The following is a 22,802-nucleotide window of genomic DNA, read 5'->3' as shown; positions in this document are numbered from 1 at the left end:
CAGTGGTAGGCTTGATTACCAACAACGACGAGACGGCCTACAGGGAGGAGGTGAGGGCCCTCGGAGTGTGGTGTCAGGAAAATAACCTCACACTCAACATCAACAAAACTAAGGAGATGATTGTGGACTTCAGGAAACAGCAGAGGGAACTCCCCCCTATCCACATCGATGGAACAGTAGTGGAGAGGGTAGCTAGTTTTAAGTTCCTCGGCATACACATCACAGACAAACTGAATTGGTCCACTCACACTGACAGCGTCGTGAAGAAGGCGCAGCAGCGCCTATTCAACCTCAGGAGGCTGAAGAAATTTGGCTTGTCACCAAAAGCACTCACAAACTTCTACAGATGCACAATCGAGAGCATCCTGGCGGGCTGTATCACCGCCTGGTACGGCAACTGCTCCGCCCTCAACCGTAAGGCTCTCCAGAGGGTAGTGAGGACTGCACAACACATCACCGGGGGCAAACTACCTGCCCTCCAGGACACCTACACCACCCGTTGTTACAGGAAGGCCATAAAGATCATCAAGGACATCAACCACCCGAACCACTGCCTGTTCACCCCGCTATCATCCAGAAGGCGAGGTCAGTACAGGTGCATCAAAGCTGGGACCGAGAGACTGAAAAATCTCAAGGCCATCAGACTGTTAAACAGCCACCACTAACATTGAGTGGCTGCTGCCAACACACTGTCATTGACACTGACCCAACTCCAGCCATTTTAATAATGGGAATTGATGGGAAATGATGTAAATATATCACTAGCCACTTTAAACAATGCTACCTTATATAATGTTACTTACCCTACATTATTCATCTCATGTGCATATTTAAATACTGTACTCTACATCATCGACTGCATCCTTATGTAACACATGTATCACTAGCCACTTTAACTATGCCACTTTGTTTACTTTGTCTACACACTCATCTCATATGTATATACTGTACTCGATACCATCTACTGTATGCTGCTCTGTACCATCACTCATTCATATATCCTTATGTACATATTCCTTATCCCCTTACACTTTGTATAAGACAGTAGTTTTGGAATTGTTAGTCAGATTACTTGTTGGTTATCACTGCATTGTCGGAACTAGAAGCACAAGCATTTCGCTACACTCGCATTAACATCTGCTAACCATGTGTATGTGACAAATAACATTTGATTTGATTTGATCCACTCTACCCAGACGAGAGCATATATTCTACAGTTAATCTGGCCAACTCTTTCTCTTCATCCTCTTCTCAATGTCATGTTCTGTTATGTGTCTAAACTCCACATCTATTCTTCTTCCCTCTCCCTCTCTCCCTACAGAGAGACCCAAACCTCCTCCCCTAGCCGGCCTACCCTCCTGCTGCTCCTGCTCCAGTATCCGCCGCACCTCCTCCCTGGATCTTCTCCTGACGGGACCCTATCTGACCGGTCACTGGCCTCGGGAAAGCAGCAGCCATGCCCCATGTCAACCCTGCATGAGGGACAAAGCCTCTCAGGTATGTCCTCGGTTTCCAGTTTTCACATTTACATTACTCAAAGCATAGTGGATACAGCTGAGAGTAAACATCTTCTGGGGGATTTCACAGACAGTCATATCTAGGTCGTTTTGTGTAATATTTCAGAAATAATGAGATATTTCTCTCTCTGCCCTGTCCTGCCCTGTCTTTACCTAGCATGCCCCACTTCCCTACACCCCCACCCTGCCCTGCCTTTACCTAGCATGCCCCACTTCCCTACACCCCCACCCTGCCCTGCCTTTACCTAGCCTGCCCCACTTCCCTACACCCCCACACTGTCCTGCCTTTACCTAGCCTGCCCCACTTCCCTACACCCCCACACTGTCCTGCCCTGCCTTTACCTAGCCTGCCCCACTTCCCTACACCCCCACACTGCCCTGCCCTACACCCCCACCCTGTCCTGCCCTGCCTTTACCTAGCCTGTCCCACTTCCCTAAACCCCCACACTGCCCTGCCCTACACCCCCACCCTGTCCTGCCCTGCCTTTACCTAGCCTGCCCCACTTCCCTACCCCCACACTGTCCTGCCTTTACCTAGCCTGCCCCACTTCCCTACACCCCCACCCTGTCCTGCCCTGCCTTTACCTAGCCTGCCCTACTTCCCTCCACCCCCACCCTGTCCTGCCCTGCCTTTACCTAGCCTGCCCCACTTCCCTACACCCCCACACTGTCCTGCATTTACCTAGCCTGCCCCACTTCCCTACACCCCCACCCTGTCCTGCCTTTACCTAGCCTGCCCCACTTCCCTACACCCCCACCCTGCCCTGCCTTTACCGAGCCTGCCCCACTTCCCTAAACCCCCACCCTGTCCTGTCCTGCCTTTACCGAGCCTGCCCCACTTCCCTACACCCCCACACTGTCCTGTCCTGCCTTTACCTAGCCTGCCCCACTTCCCTACACCCCCACCCTGTCCTGTCCTGCCTTTACCTAGCCTGCCCCACTTCCCTACACCCCCACCCTGTCCTGTCCTGCCTTTACCTAGCCTGTCCCACTTCCCTACACCCCCACCCTGTCCTGTCCTGCCTTTACCTAGCCTGCCCCACTTCCCTACACCCCCACCCTGTCCTGTCCTGCCTTTACCTAGCCTGCCCCACTTCCCTACACCCCCACACTGTCCCACCCTGCCTTTACCTAGCCTGCCCCACTTCCCTACACCCCCACCCTGTCCTGCCTTTACCTAGCCTGCCCCACTTCCCTACACCCCCACCCTGTCCTGTCCTGCCTTTACCTAGCCTGCCCCACTTCCCTACACCCCCACCCTCTCCTGTCCTGCCTTTACCTAGCCTGCCCCACTTCCCTACACCCCCACACTGTCCTGTCCTGCCTTTTACCTAGACCCCCACCCTGTCCTGTCCTGCCTTTCCTAGCCTGCCCCACCCCTACACCCCCACCCTGTCCTGCCTTTACCTAGCCTGCCCCACTTCCCTACACCCCCACCCTGTCCTGTCCTGCCTTTACCTAGCCTGCCCCACTTCCCTACACCCCCACCCTGTCCTGTCCTGCCTTTACCTAGCCTGCCCCACTTCCCTACACCCCCACCCTGTCCTGTCCTGCCTTTACCTAGCCTGCCCCACTTCCCTACACCCCACACACTGTCCTGTCCTGCCTTTACCTAGCCTGCCCCACTTCCCTACACCCCCACCCTGGCCTACCTTTACCTAGCCTGCTCCACTTCCCTACACCCCCACACTGTCATGTCCTGCCTTTACCTAGCCTGCCCCACTTCCCTAGACCCCCACCCTGTCCTGTCCTGCCTTTACCCAGCCTGCCCCACTTCCCTACACCCCCACCCTGTCCTACCTTTACCTAGCCTGCCCCACTTCCCTACACCCCCACCCTGTCCTGTCCTACACCCCCACACTGTCCTGCCCTACACCCCACCCTGTCCTGCCCTGCCTTTACCTAGCCTGCCCCACTTCCCTACACCCCCACACTGTCCTGCCTTTACCTAGCCTGCCCCACTTCCCTACACCCCCACCCTGTCCTGTCCTACACCCCCACCCTGTCCTGTCCTGCCTTTACCTAGCCTGCCCCACTTCCCTACACCCCCACACTGTCCTGCCTTTACCTAGCCTGCCCCACTTCCCTACACCCCCACACTGTCCTGTCCTGCCTTTACCTAGCCTGCCCCACTTCCCTACACCCCCACCCTGTCCTGTCCTGCCTTTACCTAGCTTGCCCCACTTCCCTACACCCCCACTCTGTCCTGTCCTGCCTTTACCTAGCCTGCCCCACTTCCCTAGACCCCCACACTGTCCTGTCCTGCCTTTACCTAGCCTGCCCCACTTCCCTACACCCCCACCCTGCCCTGCCTTTACCCAGCCTGCCCCACTTCCCTAGACCCCCACACTGTCCTGTCCTGCCTTTCCCTAGCCTGCCCCACTTCCCTACACCCCCACCCTGTCCTGCCCTGCCTTTACCTAGCCTGCCCCACTTCCCTAAACCTCCACACTGCCCTGCCCTACACCCCCACCCTGTCCTGTCCTGCCTTTACCGAGCCTGTCCCACTTCCCTACACCCCCACACTGTCCTGTCCTGCCTTTACCTAGCCTGTCCCACTTCCCTACACCCCCACACTGTCCTGTCCTGCCTTTACCTAGCCTGCCCCACTTCCCTACACCCCCACACTGTCCTGCCCTGCCTTTACCTAGCCTGCCCCACTTCCCTACACCCCCACACTGTCCTGTCCTGCCTTTACCTAGCCTGCCCCACTTCCCTACACCCCCACACTGTCCTGTCCTGCCTTTACCTAGCCTGCCCCACTTCCCTAGACCGCCACCCTGTCGTGCCCTGCCTTTACCTAGCCTGCCCCATTTCCCTAAACCCCCACCCTGTCCTGTCCTGCCTTTACCTAGCCTGCCCCACTTCCCTACACCCCCACCCTGTCCTGTCCTGCCTTTACCTAGCCTGCCCCACTTCCCTACACCCCCACACTGTCCTGTCCTGCCTTTACCTAGCCTGCCCCACTTCCCTACACCCCCACGCTGTCCTGTCCTGCCTTTATCTAGCCTGCCCCACTTCCCTACACCCCCACCCTGTCCTGTCCTGCCTTTACCTAGCCTGCCCCACTTCCCTACACCCCCACCCTGTCCTGCCTTTACCTAGCCTGCCCCTCTTCCCTACACCCCCACACTGTCCTGTCCTGCCTTTACCTAGTCTGCCCCACTTCCCTACACCCCCACTCTGTCCTGTCCTGCCTTTACCTAGCCTGCCCCACTTCCCTACACCCCCACACTGTCCTGTCCTGCCTTTACCTAGCCTGCCCCACTTCCCTAGACCCCCACCCTGTCCTGTCCTGCCTTTACCTAGCCTGCCCCACTTCCCTAGACCCCCACCCTGTCCTGTCCTGCCTTTACCTAGCCTGCCCCACTTCCCTACACCCCCACACTGTCCTGCCTTTACCTAGCCTGCCCCACTTCCCTACACCCCCACACTGTCCTGCCTTTACCTAGCCTGCCCCACTTCCCTACACCCCACCCTGTCCTGTCCTGTCTTTACCTAGCCTGCCCCACTTCCCTACACCCCCACACTGTCCTGCCTTTACCTAGCCTGTCCCACTTCCCTACACCCCCACCCTGTCCTGTCCTGTCTTTACCTAGCCTGCCCCACTTCCCTAGACCCCCACCCTGTCCTGTCCTGCCTTTACCTAGCCTGCCCCACTTCCCTAGACCCCCACCCTGTCCTGTCCTGCATTTATCTAGCCTGCCCCACTTCCCTACACCCCCACACTGTCCTGCCTTTACCTAGCCTGCCCCACTTCCCTACACCCCACCCTGTCCTGTCCTGCCTTTACCTAGCCTGCCCCACTTCCCTACACCCCCACCCTGTCCTGTCCTGCCTTTACCTAGCCTGCCCCACTTCCCTAGACCCACACCCTGTCCTGTCCTGCCTTTACCTAGCCTGTCCCACTTCCCTACACCCCCACACTGTCCTGCCTTTACCTAGCCTGCCCCACTTCCCTACACCCTCACACTGTCCTGCCTTTACCTAGCCTGCCCCACTTCCCTACACCCCCACACTGTCCTGCCTTTACCTAGCCTGCCCCACTTCCCTAGACCCCCACCCTGTCCTGTCCTGCCTTTACCTAGCCTGCCCCACTTCCCTACACCCCCACACTGTCCTGCCTTTACCTAGCCTGCCCCACTTCCCTACACCCCCACCCTGTCCTGTCCTGCCTTTACCTAGCCTGCCCCACTTCCCTACACCCCCACCCTGTCCTGTCCTGCCTTTACCTAGCCTGCCCCACTTCCCTAGACCCCACCCTGTCCTGTCCTGCCTTTACCTGTCCTGCCCCACTTCCCTACACCCCCACACTGTCCTGCCTTTACCTAGCCTGCCCCACTTCCCTACACCCCCACACTGTCCTGCCCTGCCTTTACCTAACCTGCCCCATTTCCCTACACCCCCACACTGTCCTGTCCTGCCTTTACCTAGCCTGCCCCACTTCCCTAAACCCCACACTGTCCTGCCCCACCCCCACACTGTCCTGTCCTGCCTTTACCTAGCCTGCCCCACTTCCCTACACCCCCACCCTGTCCTGTCCTGCCTTTACCTAGCCTGCCCCACTTCCCTACACCCCCACCCTGTCCTGTCCTGCCTTTACCTAGCCTGTCCCACTTCCCTACACCCCCACACTGTCCTGTCCTGCCTTTACCGAGCCTGTCCCACTTCCCTACACCCCCACACTGTCCTGTCCTGCCTTTACCTAGCCTGCCCCACTTCCCTACACCCCCACACTGTCCTGCCTTTACCTAGCCTGCCCCACTTCCCTACACCCCCACACTGTCCTGCCCTGCCTTTACCTAGCCTGCCCCACTTCCCTACACCCCCACACTGTCCTGTCCTGCCTTTACCTAGCCTGCCCCACTTCCCTAAACCCCCACCCTGTCCTGTCCTGCCTTTACCTAGCCTGCCCCACTTCCCTACACCCCACCCTGTCCTGCTTTTACCTAGCCTGCCCCACTTCCCTACACCCCCACCCTGTCCTGTCCTGCCTTTACCTAGCCTGCCCCACTTCCCTACACCCCCACCCTGTCCTGTCCTGCCTTTACCTAGCCTGCCCCACTTCCCTACACCCCCACACTGTCCTGTCCTGCCTTTACCTAGTCTGCCCCACTTCCCTACACCCCCACCCTGTCCTGTCCTGCCTTTACCTAGCCTGCCCCACTTCCCTACACCCCCACACTGTCCTGTCCTGCCTTTACCTAGCCTACCCCACTTCCCTACACCCCCACCCTGTCCTGTCCTGCCTTTACCTAGCCTGCCCCACTTCCCTAGACCCCCACCCTGTCCTGTCCTGCCTTTACCTAGCCTGCCCCACTTCCCTACACCCCCACACTGTCCTGTCCTACCTTTACCTAGCCTGCCCCACTTCCCTAAACCCCACACTGTCCTGTCCTACCTTTACCTAGCCTGCCCCACTTCCCTACACCCCCACCCTGTCCTGTCCTGCCTTTACCTAGCCTGCCCCACTTCCCTACACCCCCACACTGTCCTGTCCTGCCTTTACCTAGCCTGCCCCACTTCCCTACACCCCCACACTGTCCTGTCCTGTCTTTACCTAGCCTGCCCCACTTCCCTACACCCCCACACTGTCCTGCCTTTACCTAGCCTGCCCCACTTCCCTACACCCCCACCCTGTCCTGTCCTGTCTTTACCTAGCCTTCCCCACTTCCCTAGACCCCCACCCTGTCCTGTCCTGCCTTTACCTAGCCTGCCCCACTTCCCTAGACCCCCACCCTGTCCTGTCCTGCCTTTATCTAGCCTGCCCCACTTCCCTACACCCCCACACTGTCCTGCCTTTACCTAGCCTGCCCCACTTCCCTACACCCCACCCTGTCCTGTCCTGCCTTTACCTAGCCTGCCCCACTTCCCTACACCCCCACCCTGTCCTGTCCTGCCTTTACCTAGCCTGCCCCACTTCCCTAGACCCACACCCTGTCCTGTCCTGCCTTTACCTAGCCTGTCCCACTTCCCTACACCCCCACACTGTCCTGCCTTTACCTAGCCTGCCCCACTTCCCTACACCCTCACACTGTCCTGCCTTTACCTAGCCTGCCCCACTTCCCTACACCCCCACACTGTCCTGCCTTTACCTAGCCTGCCCCACTTCCCTAGACCCCCACCCTGTCCTGCCTTTACCTAGCCTGCCCCACTTCCCTACACCCATACCCTGTCCTGTCCTGCCTTTACCTGTCCTGCCCCACTTCCCTACACCCCCACACTGTCCTGCCTTTACCTAGCCTGCCCCACTTCCCTACACCCCCACACTGTCCTGCCCTGCCTTTACCTAACCTGCCCCACTTCCCTACACCCCCACCCTGTCCTGTTCTGCCTTTACCTAGTCTGCCCCACTTCCCTACACCCCCACCCTGTCCTGCCCTGCCTTTACCTAGCCTGCCCCATTTCCCTACACCCCCACACTGTCCTGTCCTGCCTTTCCCTAGCCTGCCCCACTTCCCTAAACCCCACACTGTCCTGCCCTACACCCCCACACTGTCCTGTCCTGCCTTTACCTAGCCTGCCCCACTTCCCTACACCCCCACCCTGTCCTGTCCTGCCTTTACCTAGCCTGCCCCACTTCCCTACACCCCCACCCTGTCCTGTCCTGCCTTTACCTAGCCTGCCCCACTTCCCTAAACCCCCACACTGTCCTGTCCTGCCTTTCCCTAGCCTGCCCCACTTCCCTAAACCCCACACTGTCCTGCCCTACACCCCCACACTGTCCTGTCCTGCCTTTACCTAGCCTGCCCCACTTCCCTACACCCCCACCCTGTCCTGTCCTGCCCTTACCTAGCCTGCCCCATTTCCCTACACCCCCACCCTGTCCTGCCCTTACCTAGCCTGCCCCACTTCCCTACACCCCCACACTGTCCTGCCCTTACCTAGCCTGCCCCACTTCCCTACACCCCCACCCTGTCCTGCCCTTACCTTGCCTGCCCCACTTCCCTACACCCCCACCCTGTCCTGTCCTGCCTTTACCTAGCCTGCCCCACTTCCCTACACCCCCACCCTGTCCTGTCCTGCCCCACTTCCCTAAAACCCCCACACAGTCCTGTCCTGCCCCACTTCCCTACACCCCCACACAGTCCTGTCCTGCCCCACTTCCCTAAAATCCCCACACAGTCCTGTCCTGCCCCACTTCCCTAAAACCCCCACACTGTCCTGCCTTTACCTAGCCTGCCCCACTTCCCTACACCCTCACACTGTCCTGCCTTTACCTAGCCTGCCCCACTTCCCTACACCCCCACACTGTCCTGTCTTTACCTAGCCTGCCCCACTTCCCTACACCCCCACCCTGTCCTGTCCTGCCTTTACCTAGCCTGCCCCACTTCCCTACACCCCCACCCTGTCCTGTCCTGCCTTTACCTGTCCTGCCCCACTTCCCTACACCCCCACACTGTCCTGCCTTTACCTAGCCTGCCCCACTTCCCTACACCCCCACACTGTCCTGCCCTGCCTTTACCTAGCCTGCCCCACTTCCCTACACCCCCACCCTGTCCTGTCCTGCCTTTACCTAGTCTGCCCCACTTCCCTACACCCCCACCCTGTCCTGTCCTGCCTTTACCTAGCCTGCCCCACTTCCCTACACCCCCACCCTGTCCTGTCCTGCCTTTACCTAGCCTGCCCCACTTCCCTACACCCCCACCCTGTCCTGTCCTGCCCTTACCTAGCCTGCCCCACTTCCCTACACCCCCACCCTGTCCTGCCCCACTTCCCTAAAACCCCCACACAGTCCTGTCCTGCCCCACTTCCCTACACCCCCACACAGTCCTGTCCTGCCCCACTTCCCTAAAACCCCCACACAGTCCTGTCCTGCCCCACTTCCCTAAAACCCCCACACTGTCCTGCCTTTACCTAGCCTGCCCCACTTCCCTACACCCCCACCCTGTCCTGTCCTGCCTTTACCTAGCCTGCCCCACTTCCCTACACCCCCACCCTGTCCTGTCCTGTCTTTACCTAGCCTGCCCCACTTCCCTACACCCCCACCCTGTCCTGTCCTGCCTTTACCTAGCCTGCCCCACTTCCCTACACCCCACCCTGTCCTGTCCTGCCTTTACCTGTCCTGCCCCACTTCCCTACACCCCCACACACTGTCCTGCCTTTACCTAGTCTGCCCCACTTCCCTACACCCCCACCTGTCCTGCCCTGCCTTTACCTAGCCTGCCCCATTTCCCTACACCCCCACCCTGTCCTGTCCTGCCCTTACCTAGCCTGCCCCACTTCCCTACACCCCCACCCTGTCCTGTCCTGCCCTGACCTAGCCTGCCCCACTTCCCTACACCCCCACACTGTCCTGCCCTACACACCCACACTGTCCTGCCTTTCCCTAGCCTGCCCCACTTCCCTACACCCCCACACTGTCCTGCCTTTACCTAGCCTGCCCCACTTCCCTAAACCCCACACTGTCCTGCCCTACACCCCCACACTGTCCTGTCCTGCCTTTACCTAGCCTGCCCCACTTCCCTACACCCCCACCCTGTCCTGTCCTGCCTTTACCTAGCCTGCCTCACTTCCCTACACCCCCACCCTGTCCTGCCTTTACCTAGCCTGCCCCACTTCCCTACACCCCCACCCTGTCCTGTCCTGCCCTTACCTAGCCTGCCCCACTTCCCTACACCCCAACCCTGTCCTGTCCTGCCCTTACCTAGCCTGCCCCATTTCCCTACACCCCCACCCTGTCCTGTCCTGCCCTTACCTAGCCTGCCCCACTTCCCTACACCCCCACACTGTCCTGCCCTACACACCCACACTGTCCTGCCTTTACCTAGCCTGCCCCACTTCTCTACACCCCCACCCTGTCCTGTCCTGCCCTTACCTAGCCTGCCCCACTTCCCTACACCCCCACCCTGTCCTGCCCTTACCTTGCCTGCCCCACTTCCCTACACCCCCACCCTGTCCTGTCCTGCCTTTACCTAGCCTGCCCCACTTCCCTAAACCCCACACTGTCCTGTCCTGCCTTTCCCTAGCCTGCCCCACTTCCCTAAACCCCACACTGTCCTGCCCTACACCCCCACACTGTCCTGTCCTGCCTTTACCTAGCCTGCCCCACTTCCCTACACCCCCACCCTGTCCTGTCCTGCCTTTACCTAGCCTGCCCCACTTCCCTACACCCCCACCCTGTCCTGCCTTTACCTAGCCTGCCCCACTTCCCTACACCCCAACCCTGTCCTGTCCTGCCCTTACCTAGCCTGCCCCATTTCCCTACACCCCCACCCTGTCCTGCCCTTACCTAGCCTGCCCCACTTCCCTACACCCCCACACTGTCCTGCCCTTACCTAGCCTGCCCCACTTCCCTACACCCCCACCACCCTGTCCTGCCCTGCCTTTACCTTGCCTGCCCCACTTCCCTACACCCCCACCCTGTCCTGTCCTGCCTTTACCTAGCCTGCCCCACTTCCCTACACCCCCACCCTGTCCTGTCCTGCCCCACTTCCCTAAAACCCCCACACAGTCCTGTCCTGCCCCACTTCCCTACACCCCCACACAGTCCTGTCCTGCCCCACTTCCCTAAAATCCCCACACAGTCCTGTCCTGCCCCACTTCCCTAAAACCCCCACACTGTCCTGCCTTTACCTAGCCTGCCCCACTTCCCTACACCCCACACTGTCCTGCCTTTACCTAGCCTGCCCCACTTCCCTACACCCCCACACTGTCCTGTCTTTACCTAGCCTGCCCCACTTCCCTACACCCCCACCCTGTCCTGTCCTGCCTTTACCTAGCCTGCCCCACTTCCCTACACCCATACCCTGTCCTGTCCTGCCTTTACCTGTCCTGCCCCACTTCCCTACACCCCCACACTGTCCTGCCTTTACCTAGCCTGCCCCACTTCCCTACACCCCCACACTGTCCTGCCCTGCCTTTACCTAGCCTGCCCCACTTCCCTACACCCCCACCCTGTCCTGTCCTGCCTTTACCTAGTCTGCCCCACTTCCCTACACCCCCACCCTGTCCTGTCCTGCCTTTACCTAGCCTGCCCCACTTCCCTACACCCCCACCCTGTCCTGTCCTGCCTTTACCTAGCCTGCCCCACTTCCCTACACCCCCACCCTGTCCTGTCCTGCCCTTACCTAGCCTGCCCCACTTCCCTACACCCCCACCCTGTCCTGCCCCACTTCCCTAAAACCCCCACACAGTCCTGTCCTGCCCCACTTCCCTACACCCCCCACAGTCCTGTCCTGCCCCACTTCCCTAAAACCCCCACACAGTCCTGTCCTGCCCCCACTTCCCTAAAACCCCCACACTGTCCTGCCTTTACCTAGCCTGCCCCACTTCCCTACACCCCCACACTGTCCTGCCTTTACCTAGCCTGCCCCACTTCCCTACACCCCCACACTGTCCTGTCTTTACCTAGCCTGCCCCACTTCCCTACACCCCCACCCTGTCCTGTCCTGCCTTTACCTAGCCTGCCCCACTTCCCTACACCCATACCCTGTCCTGTCCTGCCTTTACCTGTCCTGCCCCACTTCCCTACACCCCCACACTGTCCTGCCTTTACCTAGTCTGCCCCACTTCCCTACACCCCCACACTGTCCTGCCCTGCCTTTACCTAGCCTGCCCCACTTCTCTACACCCCCACCCTGTCCTGTCCTGCCCTTACCTAGCCTGCCCCACTTCCCTACACCCCCACCCTGTCCTGTCCTGCCCTGACCTAGCCTGCCCCACTTCCCTACACCCCCACACTGTCCTGCCCTACACACCCACACTGTCCTGCCTTTCCCTAGCCTGCCCCACTTCCCTACACCCCCACACTGTCCTGCCTTTACCTAGCCTGCCCCACTTCCCTAAACCCCACACTGTCCTGCCCTACACCCACACCCCCACACTGTCCTGTCCTGCCTTTACCTAGCCTGCCCCACTTCCCTACACCCCCACCCTGTCCTGTCCTGCCTTTACCTAGCCTGCCTCACTTCCCTACACCCCCACCCTGTCCTGCCTTTACCTAGCCTGCCCCACTTCCCTACACCCCCACCCTGTCCTGTCCTGCCCTTACCTAGCCTGCCCCACTTCCCTACACCCCAACCCTGTCCTGTCCTGCCCTTACCTAGCCTGCCCCATTTCCCTACACCCCCACCCTGTCCTGTCCTGCCCTTACCTAGCCTGCCCCACTTCCCTACACCCCCACACTGTCCTGCCCTACACACCCACACTGTCCTGCCTTTACCTAGCCTGCCCCACTTCTCTACACCCCCACCCTGTCCTGTCCTGCCCTTACCTAGCCTGCCCCACTTCCCTACACCCCCACCCTGTCCTGCCCTTACCTTGCCTGCCCCACTTCCCTACACCCCCACCCTGTCCTGTCCTGCCTTTACCTAGCCTGCCCCACTTCCCTACACCCCCACCCTGTCCTGTCCTGCCCCACTTCCCTAAAACCCCCACACAGTCCTGTCCTGCCCCACTTCCCTAAAACCCCCACACAGTCCTGTCCTGCCCCACTTCCCTAAAACCCCCACACAGTCCTGTCCTGCCCCACTTCCCTACACCCCCACCCTGTCCTGTCCTGCCCCACTTCCCTAAACCCCCACACAGTCCTGTCCTGCCCCACTTCCCTAAACCCCCACACAGTCCTGTCCTGCCCCACTTCCCTAAAACCCCCACACTGTCCTGTCCTGCCCCACTTCCCTAAATCCCCCACACAGTCCTGTCCTGCCCCACTTCCCTAAAACCCCATACAACACCTTTCACAACCATTGATTGATTGCTGTACCAAGAAGTGGAATCATGGCACAAGCCTGTCTCTCGTCCCATTTATTATGAAGGAGAAACAGCTGCAACGATATCTGTCTGTTACAGGTCAAAACCGCACGTTTTGGTGTGTACTGTTAGTACATTATAACAAAGGCATTTGGGTTATGTGATAAACAAGGCCATTATCTTTTTTTTACAGTCGTATTACAGTCAGTTTGCGTTGTGTTTTACTGTTTAGGACCATGTTGTCAAACAAGATCAGGAATAACAAGCCACGTAAAAAGTAGCATGGACTTTTTGAATGACCTCATCTCTGTACCCCACACCTAAAATGATCTGTAAGGTCCCTCAGTCCAGCAGTGAATTTCAAACACAGATTCAACAGCAAAGACCAGGGATGTTTTCCAATGCCTCGCAAAGACGGGCTCCTATAGGTAGATGGGTAAAATAAAGTATTGAATATCCCTTTGAGCATGGTGCAGTTATTAATTACACTTGGAATGGTGCATCAATACACCCAGTCACTACAAAGATACAGGCGTCCTTCCTAACTCAGTTGCCAGAGAGGAAGGAAACCACTCAGGGATTTCAGCATGAGGCCAATGGTGACTTTAAAACAGTTACAGAGATTAATGGCTGTGATGGGAGAAAACTGAGGATGGATCAACAACATGGTAGTTACTCCACAGTACCAACCTAATGACAGAGTTTAATGGCTGTGATGGGAGAAAACTGAGGATGGATCAACAACATGGTAGTTACTCCACAGTACCAACCTAATGACAGAGTTTAATGGCTGTGATGGGAGAACACTGAGGATGGATCAACAACATGGTAGTTACTCTACAGTACCAACCTAATGACAGAGTGAAAAGAAGGAAGCATGTACAGAATAATGTCACCAAAGTAAAATTGCAAACAATGTGGCAACTGAGTCCCACTCTTCATAATTTCCAGCATAGTGGTGGCTGCATCATGTTATTGGTATGCTTGTCATCATTAAGGACTGGGGAGTTTTTAGGGAAAAATACATGGAATAGAGTTAAGCACAGACAAAATCTTAGAGGAAAACCTGGTTCAGTCTGCTTTCCAACAGACACTGGGATATGAATTCACCTTTCAGAAGGACAACAACCTAAAACACAAGGCCAAATCTACACTGGAGTTGCTTATCAAGACAACATTGAATGATTCTGAGTGGCCGAGTTACAGTTTTGACTTAAATCAGCTTGAAAATCTATGGCAAGACCTGAAAATGGCTGTCTAGTATTGATCAACAATCAACTTGACAGAGCTTGAAGAATTTCTTAAAGAATAATGGGCAAATATTGTACAATCCAAGTGTGAAAAGCTCTTATAGATTTACCCAGAAAGACTCAAAGCTCTTAGAGATTTACTCAGAAAGACTCACAGCTCTTAGAGATTTATCCAGAAAGACTCACAGCTCTTAGAGATTTATCCAGAAAGACTCACAGCTCTTAGAGATTTATCCAGAAAGACTCACAGCTCTTAGAGATTTATCCAGAAAGACTCACAGCTCTTAGAGATTTACCCAGAAAGACTCACAGCTCTTAGAGATTTACCCAGAAAGACTCACAGCTCTTAGATATTTACTCAGAAAGACTCACAGCTCTTAGAGATTTACCCAGAAAGACTCACAGCTGTAATGACTCTTAGAGACTAACCCAGAAAGACTCACAGCTGTAATCACTCTTAGAGACTTACCTAGAAAGACTCACAGCTGTAATGACTCTTAGAGACTAACCCAGAAAGACTCACAGCTGTAATCACTCTTAGAGGCTTACCTAGAAAGACTCACAGCTGTAATCACTGCCAAAGGTGATTCTAACAGGTATTGACTCAGGGGTGTGAATACTTATGTAAATGAGATATTTCTGTATTTTATTTTAAATAAATGTGCAACATTTTCTAAAAACACATTGTCGTCTGGAGGCACTGTTCTGTCTGGAGGCACTGTTCTGTCTGGAGGCAGAGGGACTGTTCTGTCTGGAGGCACTGTTCTGTCTGGAGGCACTGTTCTGTCTGGAAGCACTGTTCTGTCTGGAGGCACTGTTCTGTCTGGAGGCAGAGGCACTGTTCTGTCTGGAGGCAGAGGCACTGTTCTGTCTGGAGGCACTGTTCTGTCTGGAGGCACTGTTCTGTCTGGAGGCAGAGGCACTGTTCTGTCACTGTTCTGTCTGGAGGCAGAGGCACTGTTCTGTCTGGAGGCACCGCTCTGTCTGGAGGCAGAGGCACTGTTCTGTCTGGAGGCAGAGGCACTGTTCTGTCTGGAGGCAGTTCTGTCTGGAGGCACTGTTCTGTCTGGAGGCAGAGGCACTGTTCTGTCTGGAGGCAGAGGCACTGTTCTGTCTGGAGGCAGAGGCACTGTTCTGTCTGGAGGCAGAGGCACTGTTCTGTCTGGAGGCACTGTTCTGTCTGGAGGCACTGTTCTGTCTGGAGGCACTGTTCTGTCTGGAGGCAGAGGCACTGTTCTGTCTGGAGGCAGAGGCACTGTTCTGTCTGGAGGCACTGTTCTGTCTGGAGGCACTGTTCTGTCTGGAAGCACTGTTCTGTCTGGAGGCACTGTTCTGTCTGGAGGCAGAGGCACTGTTCTGTCTGGAGGCAGAGGCACTGTTCTGTCTGGAGGCAGAGGCACTGTTCTGTCTGGAGGCAGAGGCACTGTTCTGTCTGGAGGCACTGTTCTGTCTGGAGGCACTGTTCTGTCTGGAGGCACTGTTCTGTCTGGAAGCACTGTTCTGTCTGGAGGCACTGTTCTGTCTGGAGGCAGAGGCACTGTTCTGTCTGGAGGCAGAGGCACTGTTCTGTCTGGAGGCAGGGGCACTGTTCTGTCTGGAGGCACTGCAGAACAGGTGCTGTTGCCAATCCTTTCAGCCTCTGGTCTGCCCGTCAGGAAGTCTAGGATCCAGTTGCAGAGGGTGATGTCCAGACCCAGGGCTCTGAGCTTGGTGTCCAGACCCAGGGCTCTGAGCTTGGTGTCCAGACTCAGGGCTCTGAGCTTGGTGTCCAGACCCAGGGCTCTGAGCTTGTTGTCCAGACCCAGGGCTCTGAGCTTGGTGTCCAGACCCCGGGCTCTGAGCTTGGTGTCCAGACCCAGGGCTCTGAGCTTGGTGTCCAGACCCGGGGCTGAGCTTGGTGTCCAGACCCAGGGCTCTGAGCTTGGTGTCCAGACCCAGGGCTCTGAGCTTGGTGTCCAGACCCAGGGCTCTGAGCTTGGTGTCCAGACCCAGGGCTCTGAGCTTGTTGTCCAGACCCAGGGCTCTGAGCTTGGTGTCCAGACCCAGGGCTCTGAGCTTGTTGTCCAGACCCAGGGCTCTGAGCTTGTTGTCCAGACCCAGGGCTCTGAGCTTGTTGTCCAGACCCAGGGCTCTGAGCTTGGTGTCCAGACCCAGGGCTCTGAGCTTGGTGTCCAGACTCAGGGCTCTGAGCTTGGTGTCCAGACCCAGGGCTCTGAGCTTGGTGTCCAGACCCAGGGCTCTGAGCTTGGTGTCCAGACTCAGGGCTCTGAGCTTGGTGTCCAGACCCAGGGCTCTGAGCTTGGTGCCCAGACCCAGGGCTCTGAGCTTGGTGTCGAGCTTGGATGGAACAATAGTGTTGAATGCTGAACTGTAGTCAATGAACAGCAATCTCACATAGGTGTTCCTTTTGTCCAGATGTGTTACAGCCGTGTATAGCAATGTGTCCTGGAGTGGGTAGAGTCAGGGCACTGGAGTGGGTAGAGTCAGGGCACTGGAGTGGGTAGAGTCAGGGCACTGGAGTGGGTAGAGTCAGGGCACTGGAGTGGGTAGAGTCAGGGCACTGGAGTGGGTAGAGTCAGGGCACTGGAGTGGGTAGAGTCAGTGCACTGGAGTGGGTAGAGTCAGTGTACTGGAGTGGATAGAGTAAGTGTACTGGAGTGGGTAGAGTCAGGGACCTGGAGTGGGTAGAGTCAGTGTACTGGAGTGGGTAGAGTCAGTGTACTGGAGTGGTTAGAGTCAGTGTACTGGAGTGGGCAGAGTCAGTGTACTGGAGTGGGTAGAGTCAGTGTACTGGAGTGGGTAGAGTCAGTGTACTGGAGTGGGTAGAGTCAGTGTACTGGAGTGGGTAGAGTCAGGGCACTGGAGTGGGTAGAGTCAGGGCACTGGAGTGGGTAGAATCAGGGCACTGGAGTGGGTAGAGTCAGGGCACTGGAGTGGGTAGAATCAGGGCACTGGAGTGGGTAGAGTCAGGGCACTGGAGTGGGTAGAGTCAGTGTACTGGAGTGGGTAGAGTCAGTGTACTGGAGTGGGTAGAGTCAGTGTGCTGGAGTGGGTAGAGTCAGGGACCTGGAGTGGGTAGAGTCAGTGTATTGGAGTGGGTAGAGTCAGTGTACTGGAGTGGGTAGAGTCAGGGCACTGGAGTGGGTAGAGTCAGTGCACTGGAGTGGGTAGAGTCAGGGCACTGGAGTGGGTAGAGTCAGTGTGCTGGAGTGGGTAGAGTCAGTGTACTGGAGTGGGTAGAGTCAGTGTATTGGAGTGGGTAGAGTCAGTGTGCTGGAGTGGGTAGAGTCAGTGTACTGGAGTGGGTAGAGTCAGGGCACTGGAGTGGGTAGAGTCAGTGTACTGGAGTGGGTAGAGTCAGGGCACTGGAGTGGGTAGAGTCAGTGTACTGGAGTGGGTAGAGTCAGTGTACTGGAGTGGGTAGAGTCAGTGTACTGGAGTGGGTAGAGTCAGTGTACTGGAGTGGGTAGAGTCAGGGCACTGGAGTGGGTAGAGTCAGTGTACTGGAGTGGGTAGAGTCAGGGCACTAGAGTGGGTAGAGTCAGTGTACTGGAGTGGGTAGAGTCAGTGTACTGGAGTGGGTAGAGTCAGTGTACTGGAGTGGGTAGAGTCAGTGTACTGGAGTGGGTAGAGTCAGGGCACTGGAGTGGGTAGAGTCAGTGTACTGGAGTGGGTAGAGTCAGGGCACTGGAGTGGGTAGAGTCAGTGTACTGGAGTGGGTAGAGTCAGTGTACTGGAGTGGGTAGAGTCAGTGTACTGGAGTGGGTAGAGTCAGTGTACTGGAGTGGGTAGAGTCAGGGCACTGGAGTGGGTAGAGTCAGTGTACTGGAGTGGGTAGAGTCAGGGCACTAGAGTGGGTAGAGTCAGTGTACTGGAGTGGGTAGAGTCAGTGTACTGGAGTGGGTAGAGTCAGTGTACTGGAGTGGGTAGAGTCAGAGAGATTAGATAAGATAGAGCAGGAGTTTTGGAACGTATCTATGGATACCAGGTTCAGAAAAGGGAACTGAGTGTTTATCTGATTTATTAAGAGGCAGAGAGCGAAAGCCTTTCCCTGCTGAGAGATGAGAGGAAACTAGAACACATTCTGCCAGACGTCCCACTATCAGGCCTGCATTCTGCCAGACGTCCCACTATCAGGCCTGCATTCTGCCAGACGTCCTACTATCAGGCCTGCGTTCTGCCAGACGTCCCACTATCAGGCCTGCGTTCTGCCAGACGTCCCACTATCAGGCCTGCGTTCTGCCAGACGTCCCACTATCAGGCCTGCGTTCTGCCAGACGTCCCACTATCAGGCCTGCGTTCTGCCAGACGTCCCACTATCAGGCCTGCGTTCTGCCAGACGTCCCACTATCAGGCCTGCGTTCTGCCAGACGTCCCACTATCAGGCCTGCGTTCTGCCAGGCGTCCCACTATCAGGCCTGCGTTCTGCCAGACGTCCCACTATCAGGCCTGCGTTCTGCCAGACGTCCCACTATCAGGCCTGCGTTCTGCCAGGCGTCCCACTATCAGGCCTGCGTTCTGCCAGACGTCCCACTATCAGGCCTGCGTTCTGCCAGGCGTCCCACTATCAGGCCTGCGTTCTGCCAGACGTCCCACTATCAGGCCTGCGTTCTGCCAGGCGTCCCACTATCAGGCCTGCGTTCTGCCAGACGTCCCACTATCAGGCCTGCTTCTGCCAGGCGTCCCACTATCAGGCCTGCGTTCTGCCAGGCGTCCCACTATCAGGCCTGCGTTCTGCCAGCGTCCCACTATCAGGCCTGCATTCTGCCAGGCGTCCCACTATCAGGCCTGCGTTCTGCCAGACGTCCCACTATCAGGCCTGCGTTCTGCCAGGCGTCCCACTATCAGGCCTGCGTTCTGCCAGCGTCCCACTATCAGGCCTGCGTTCTGCCAGACGTCCCACTATCAGGCCTGCGTTCTGCCAGACGTCCCACTATCAGGCCTGCGTTCTGCCAGGCGTCCCACTATCAGGCCTGCCTTCTGCCAGACGTCCCACTATCAGGCCTGCGTTCTGCCAGGCGTCCCACTATCAGGCCTGCGTTCTGCCAGGCGTCCCACTATCAGGCCTGCGTTCTGCCAGGCGTCCCACTATCAGGCCTGCGTTCTGCCAGACGTCCCACTATCAGGCCTGCGTTCTGCCAGGCGTCCCACTATCAGGCCTGCCTTCTGCCAGACGTCCCACTATCAGGCCTGCGTTCTGCCAGGCGTCCCACTATCAGGCCTGCGTTCTGCCAGACGTCCCACTATCAGGCCTGCGTTCTGCCAGGCGTCCCACTATCAGGCCTGCGTTCTGCCAGGCGTCCCACTATCAGGCCTGCGTTCTGCCAGACGTCCCACTATCAGGCCTGCGTTCTGCCAGACGTCCCACTATCAGGCCTGCGTTCTGCCAGGCGTCCCACTATCAGGCCTGCGTTCTGCCAGGCGTCCCACTATCAGGCCTGCGTTCTGCCAGACGTCCCACTATCAGGCCTGCGTTCTGCCAGACGTCCCACTATCAGGCCTGCATTCTGCCAGACGTCCCACTATCAGGCCTGCTTTCTGCCAGACGTCCCACTATCAGGCCTGCTTTCTGCCAGACGTCCCACTATCAGGCCTGCATTCTGCCAGACGTCCCACTATCAGGCCTGCGTTCTGCCAGACGTCCCACTATCAGGCCTGCGTTCTGCCAGACGTCCCACTATCAGGCCTGCGTTCTGCCAGACGTCCCACTATCAGGCCTGCGTTCTGCCAGACGTCCCACTATCAGGCCTGCCTTCTGCCAGACGTCCCACTATCAGGCCTGCGTTCTGCCAGACGTCCCACTATCAGGCCTGCGTTCTGCCAGACATCCCACTATCAGGCCTGCGTTCTGCCAGACGTCCCACTATCAGGCCTGCATTCTGCCAGACGTCCCACTATCAGGCCTGCATTCTGCCAGACGTCCCACTATCAGGCCTGCATTCTGCCAGGACGTCCCACTATCAGGCCTGCATTCTGCCAGACGTCCCACTATCAGGCCTGCATTCTGCCAGACGTCCCACTATCAGGCCTGCATTCTGCCAGACGTCCCACTATCAGGCCTGCATTCTGCCAGACGTCCCACTATCAGGCCTGCGTTCTGCCAGACGTCCCACTATCAGGCCTGCGTTTGCCAATCCTGTCTCCTCTTCCCACTATCAGGCCTGCGTTCTGCCAGACGTCCCACTATCAGGCCTGCGTTCTGCCAGACGTCCCACTATCAGGATTGGATTCTGCCAGACATCACCACTATCAGGCCTGCGTTCTGCCAGACGTCCCACTATCAGGCCTGCGTTCTGCCAGAGACGTCCCAGTATCAGGCCTGCGTTCTGCCAGACGTCCCACTATCAATCCTGTCTCTTCTGCCAGACGTCCCACTATCAGATGAATCCTGTCTCTTCACCACCTGCGTTCTGCCAGACGTCCCACTATCAGGCCTGCGTTCTGCCAGACATCCCACTATCAGGCCTGCGTTCTGCCATGAATCCTGTCTCTTCACCACAGAGAGGATTAGGATGAATCCTGTCTCTTCACCACAGAGAGGATTGGGATGAATCCTGTCTCTTCACCACAGAGAGGATTGGGATGAATCCTGTCTCTTCACCACAGAGAGGATTGGGATGAATCCTGTCTCTTCACCACAGAGAGGATTAGGATGAATCCTGTCTCTTCACCACAGAGAGGATTAGGATGAATCCTGTCTCCTCTTCACCACAGAGAGGATTGGGATGAATCCTGTCTCCTCTTCACCACAGAGAGGATTGGGATGAATCCTGTCTCTTCACCACAGAGAGGATTGGGATGAATCCTGTCTCCTCTTCACCACAGAGAGGATTAGGATGAATCCTGTCTCTTCACCACAGAGAGGATTGGGATGAATCCTGTCTCCTCTTCACCACAGAGAGGATTAGGATGAATCCTGTCTCTTCACCACAGAGAGGATTAGGATGAATCCTGTCTCTTCACCACAGAGACGATTAGGATGAATCCTGTCTCTTCACCACAGAGAGGATTAGGATGAATCCTGTCTCCTCTTCACCACAGAGAGGATTGGGATGAATCCTGTCTCTTCACCACAGAGAGGATTGGGATGAATCCTGTCTCTTCACCACAGAGAGGATTGGGATGAATCCTGTCTCCTCTTCACCACAGAGAGGATTGGGATGAATCCTGTCTCCTCTTCACCACAGAGAGGATTGGGATGAATCCTGTCTCCTCTTCACCACAGAGAGGATTAGGATGAATCCTGTCAAGCGCTTTCCTTTCATTTGTTTTCCTCTCATCTTTTTATTGCATCATTTCTCTGCTCTGATTCTTTGAGAATGGTTTTGTGTTTTAGTTTTCTGTCTGTCTGAAACTTCCCTGACTTGATAAGAATGATGTTCATCTCTTGCAGTTTTCAACACGGCAGGCTGATGAATGTGTCTGGAAATGAGTAAAGGTCTCTTTAGGTTCAGCCTTTGTTTGAAGTGGTTCTGTCTCCGTTGCCCTGTTGCTGCCAGAGTAGAGATCAGCAGACCTGGGTTCAAATAGTATTTGGGCTTGATTGAGTGAATCTGGCACTACAGGAAGACTAGAAAGTATTTGATGGATTTTGAATATTATTTGAACCCAGGCCTGGAGAACAGAGTGCTGTCTGGCTGTTGTTCTTCCCTTCCATGTCTCCACCCAAACCCCAACCCACATAACAGTCCTTCAGTCTCTCACACACACTCACACTCTCACACTCTCTCACACACACACACACACACACTCTCTCACACACACACACACACACACACACACACACACACACACACACACACACACACACACACACACACACACACACACACACACACACACACACACACACACACACACACACACACACACACACACTTAAACCCACCAACCCACTAGCCACTATTTGAGCAAAGAGTACATGCAGGAACCCGGAGGAACAGAATGTGTCATTTGGATAACATTTACAGAGTTCCGTCTCTCTCAGTAACACCTTGCCAAAATAACCAGATCCTGAACCATCCGGCACAACGCTCTCAGTTACCATGGTGCTGTACCTCACACCTCGTGACCAAACAACCAAACAGAACCCAGTGGCCTACGGAGGGAAATATCAACACACATACTGGGCACTGCATTGCTTTATCAATGTAATACGGAGGGAGAGGGAGAGAGAGGACAACACCATTTCTTATTAGCTTTTTGTACCTTCTACTTTCCCCATTTAGTTCAGGATTTAGTTCAGGATAGTTCACCATTTAGTTCAGGATAGTTCAACATTTAGTTCAGGATAGTTCACCATTTAGTTCAGGATAGTTCAACATTTAGTTCATTTAGTTCA

The 22,802-nt window shown here is 56.4% G+C and overlaps 1 protein-coding gene across 1 annotated transcript in view; it reads left to right on the top strand.

Annotated features, from left to right (window-relative positions):
* fam117bb (family with sequence similarity 117 member Bb) overlaps window positions 1-22,802 on the top strand; it is an 82,462-nt gene that overhangs the window by 18,615 nt on the left and 41,045 nt on the right. The window contains exon 2 of the mRNA XM_046348047.1: window positions 1,322-1,497. Coding sequence (XP_046204003.1) covers window positions 1,322-1,497 — 176 coding nt within the window. The remainder of the gene's footprint in view (window positions 1-1,321; window positions 1,498-22,802) is intronic.

The sequence above is a fragment of the Oncorhynchus gorbuscha genome, linkage group LG01 (genome assembly GCF_021184085.1).
Source record: "Oncorhynchus gorbuscha isolate QuinsamMale2020 ecotype Even-year linkage group LG01, OgorEven_v1.0, whole genome shotgun sequence".
Lineage (NCBI taxonomy): Eukaryota > Metazoa > Chordata > Actinopteri > Salmoniformes > Salmonidae > Oncorhynchus > Oncorhynchus gorbuscha.
The sequence above is the reverse complement of the archived record's forward strand: the minus strand, read 5'-3'. Positions and strand labels throughout refer to the sequence as shown.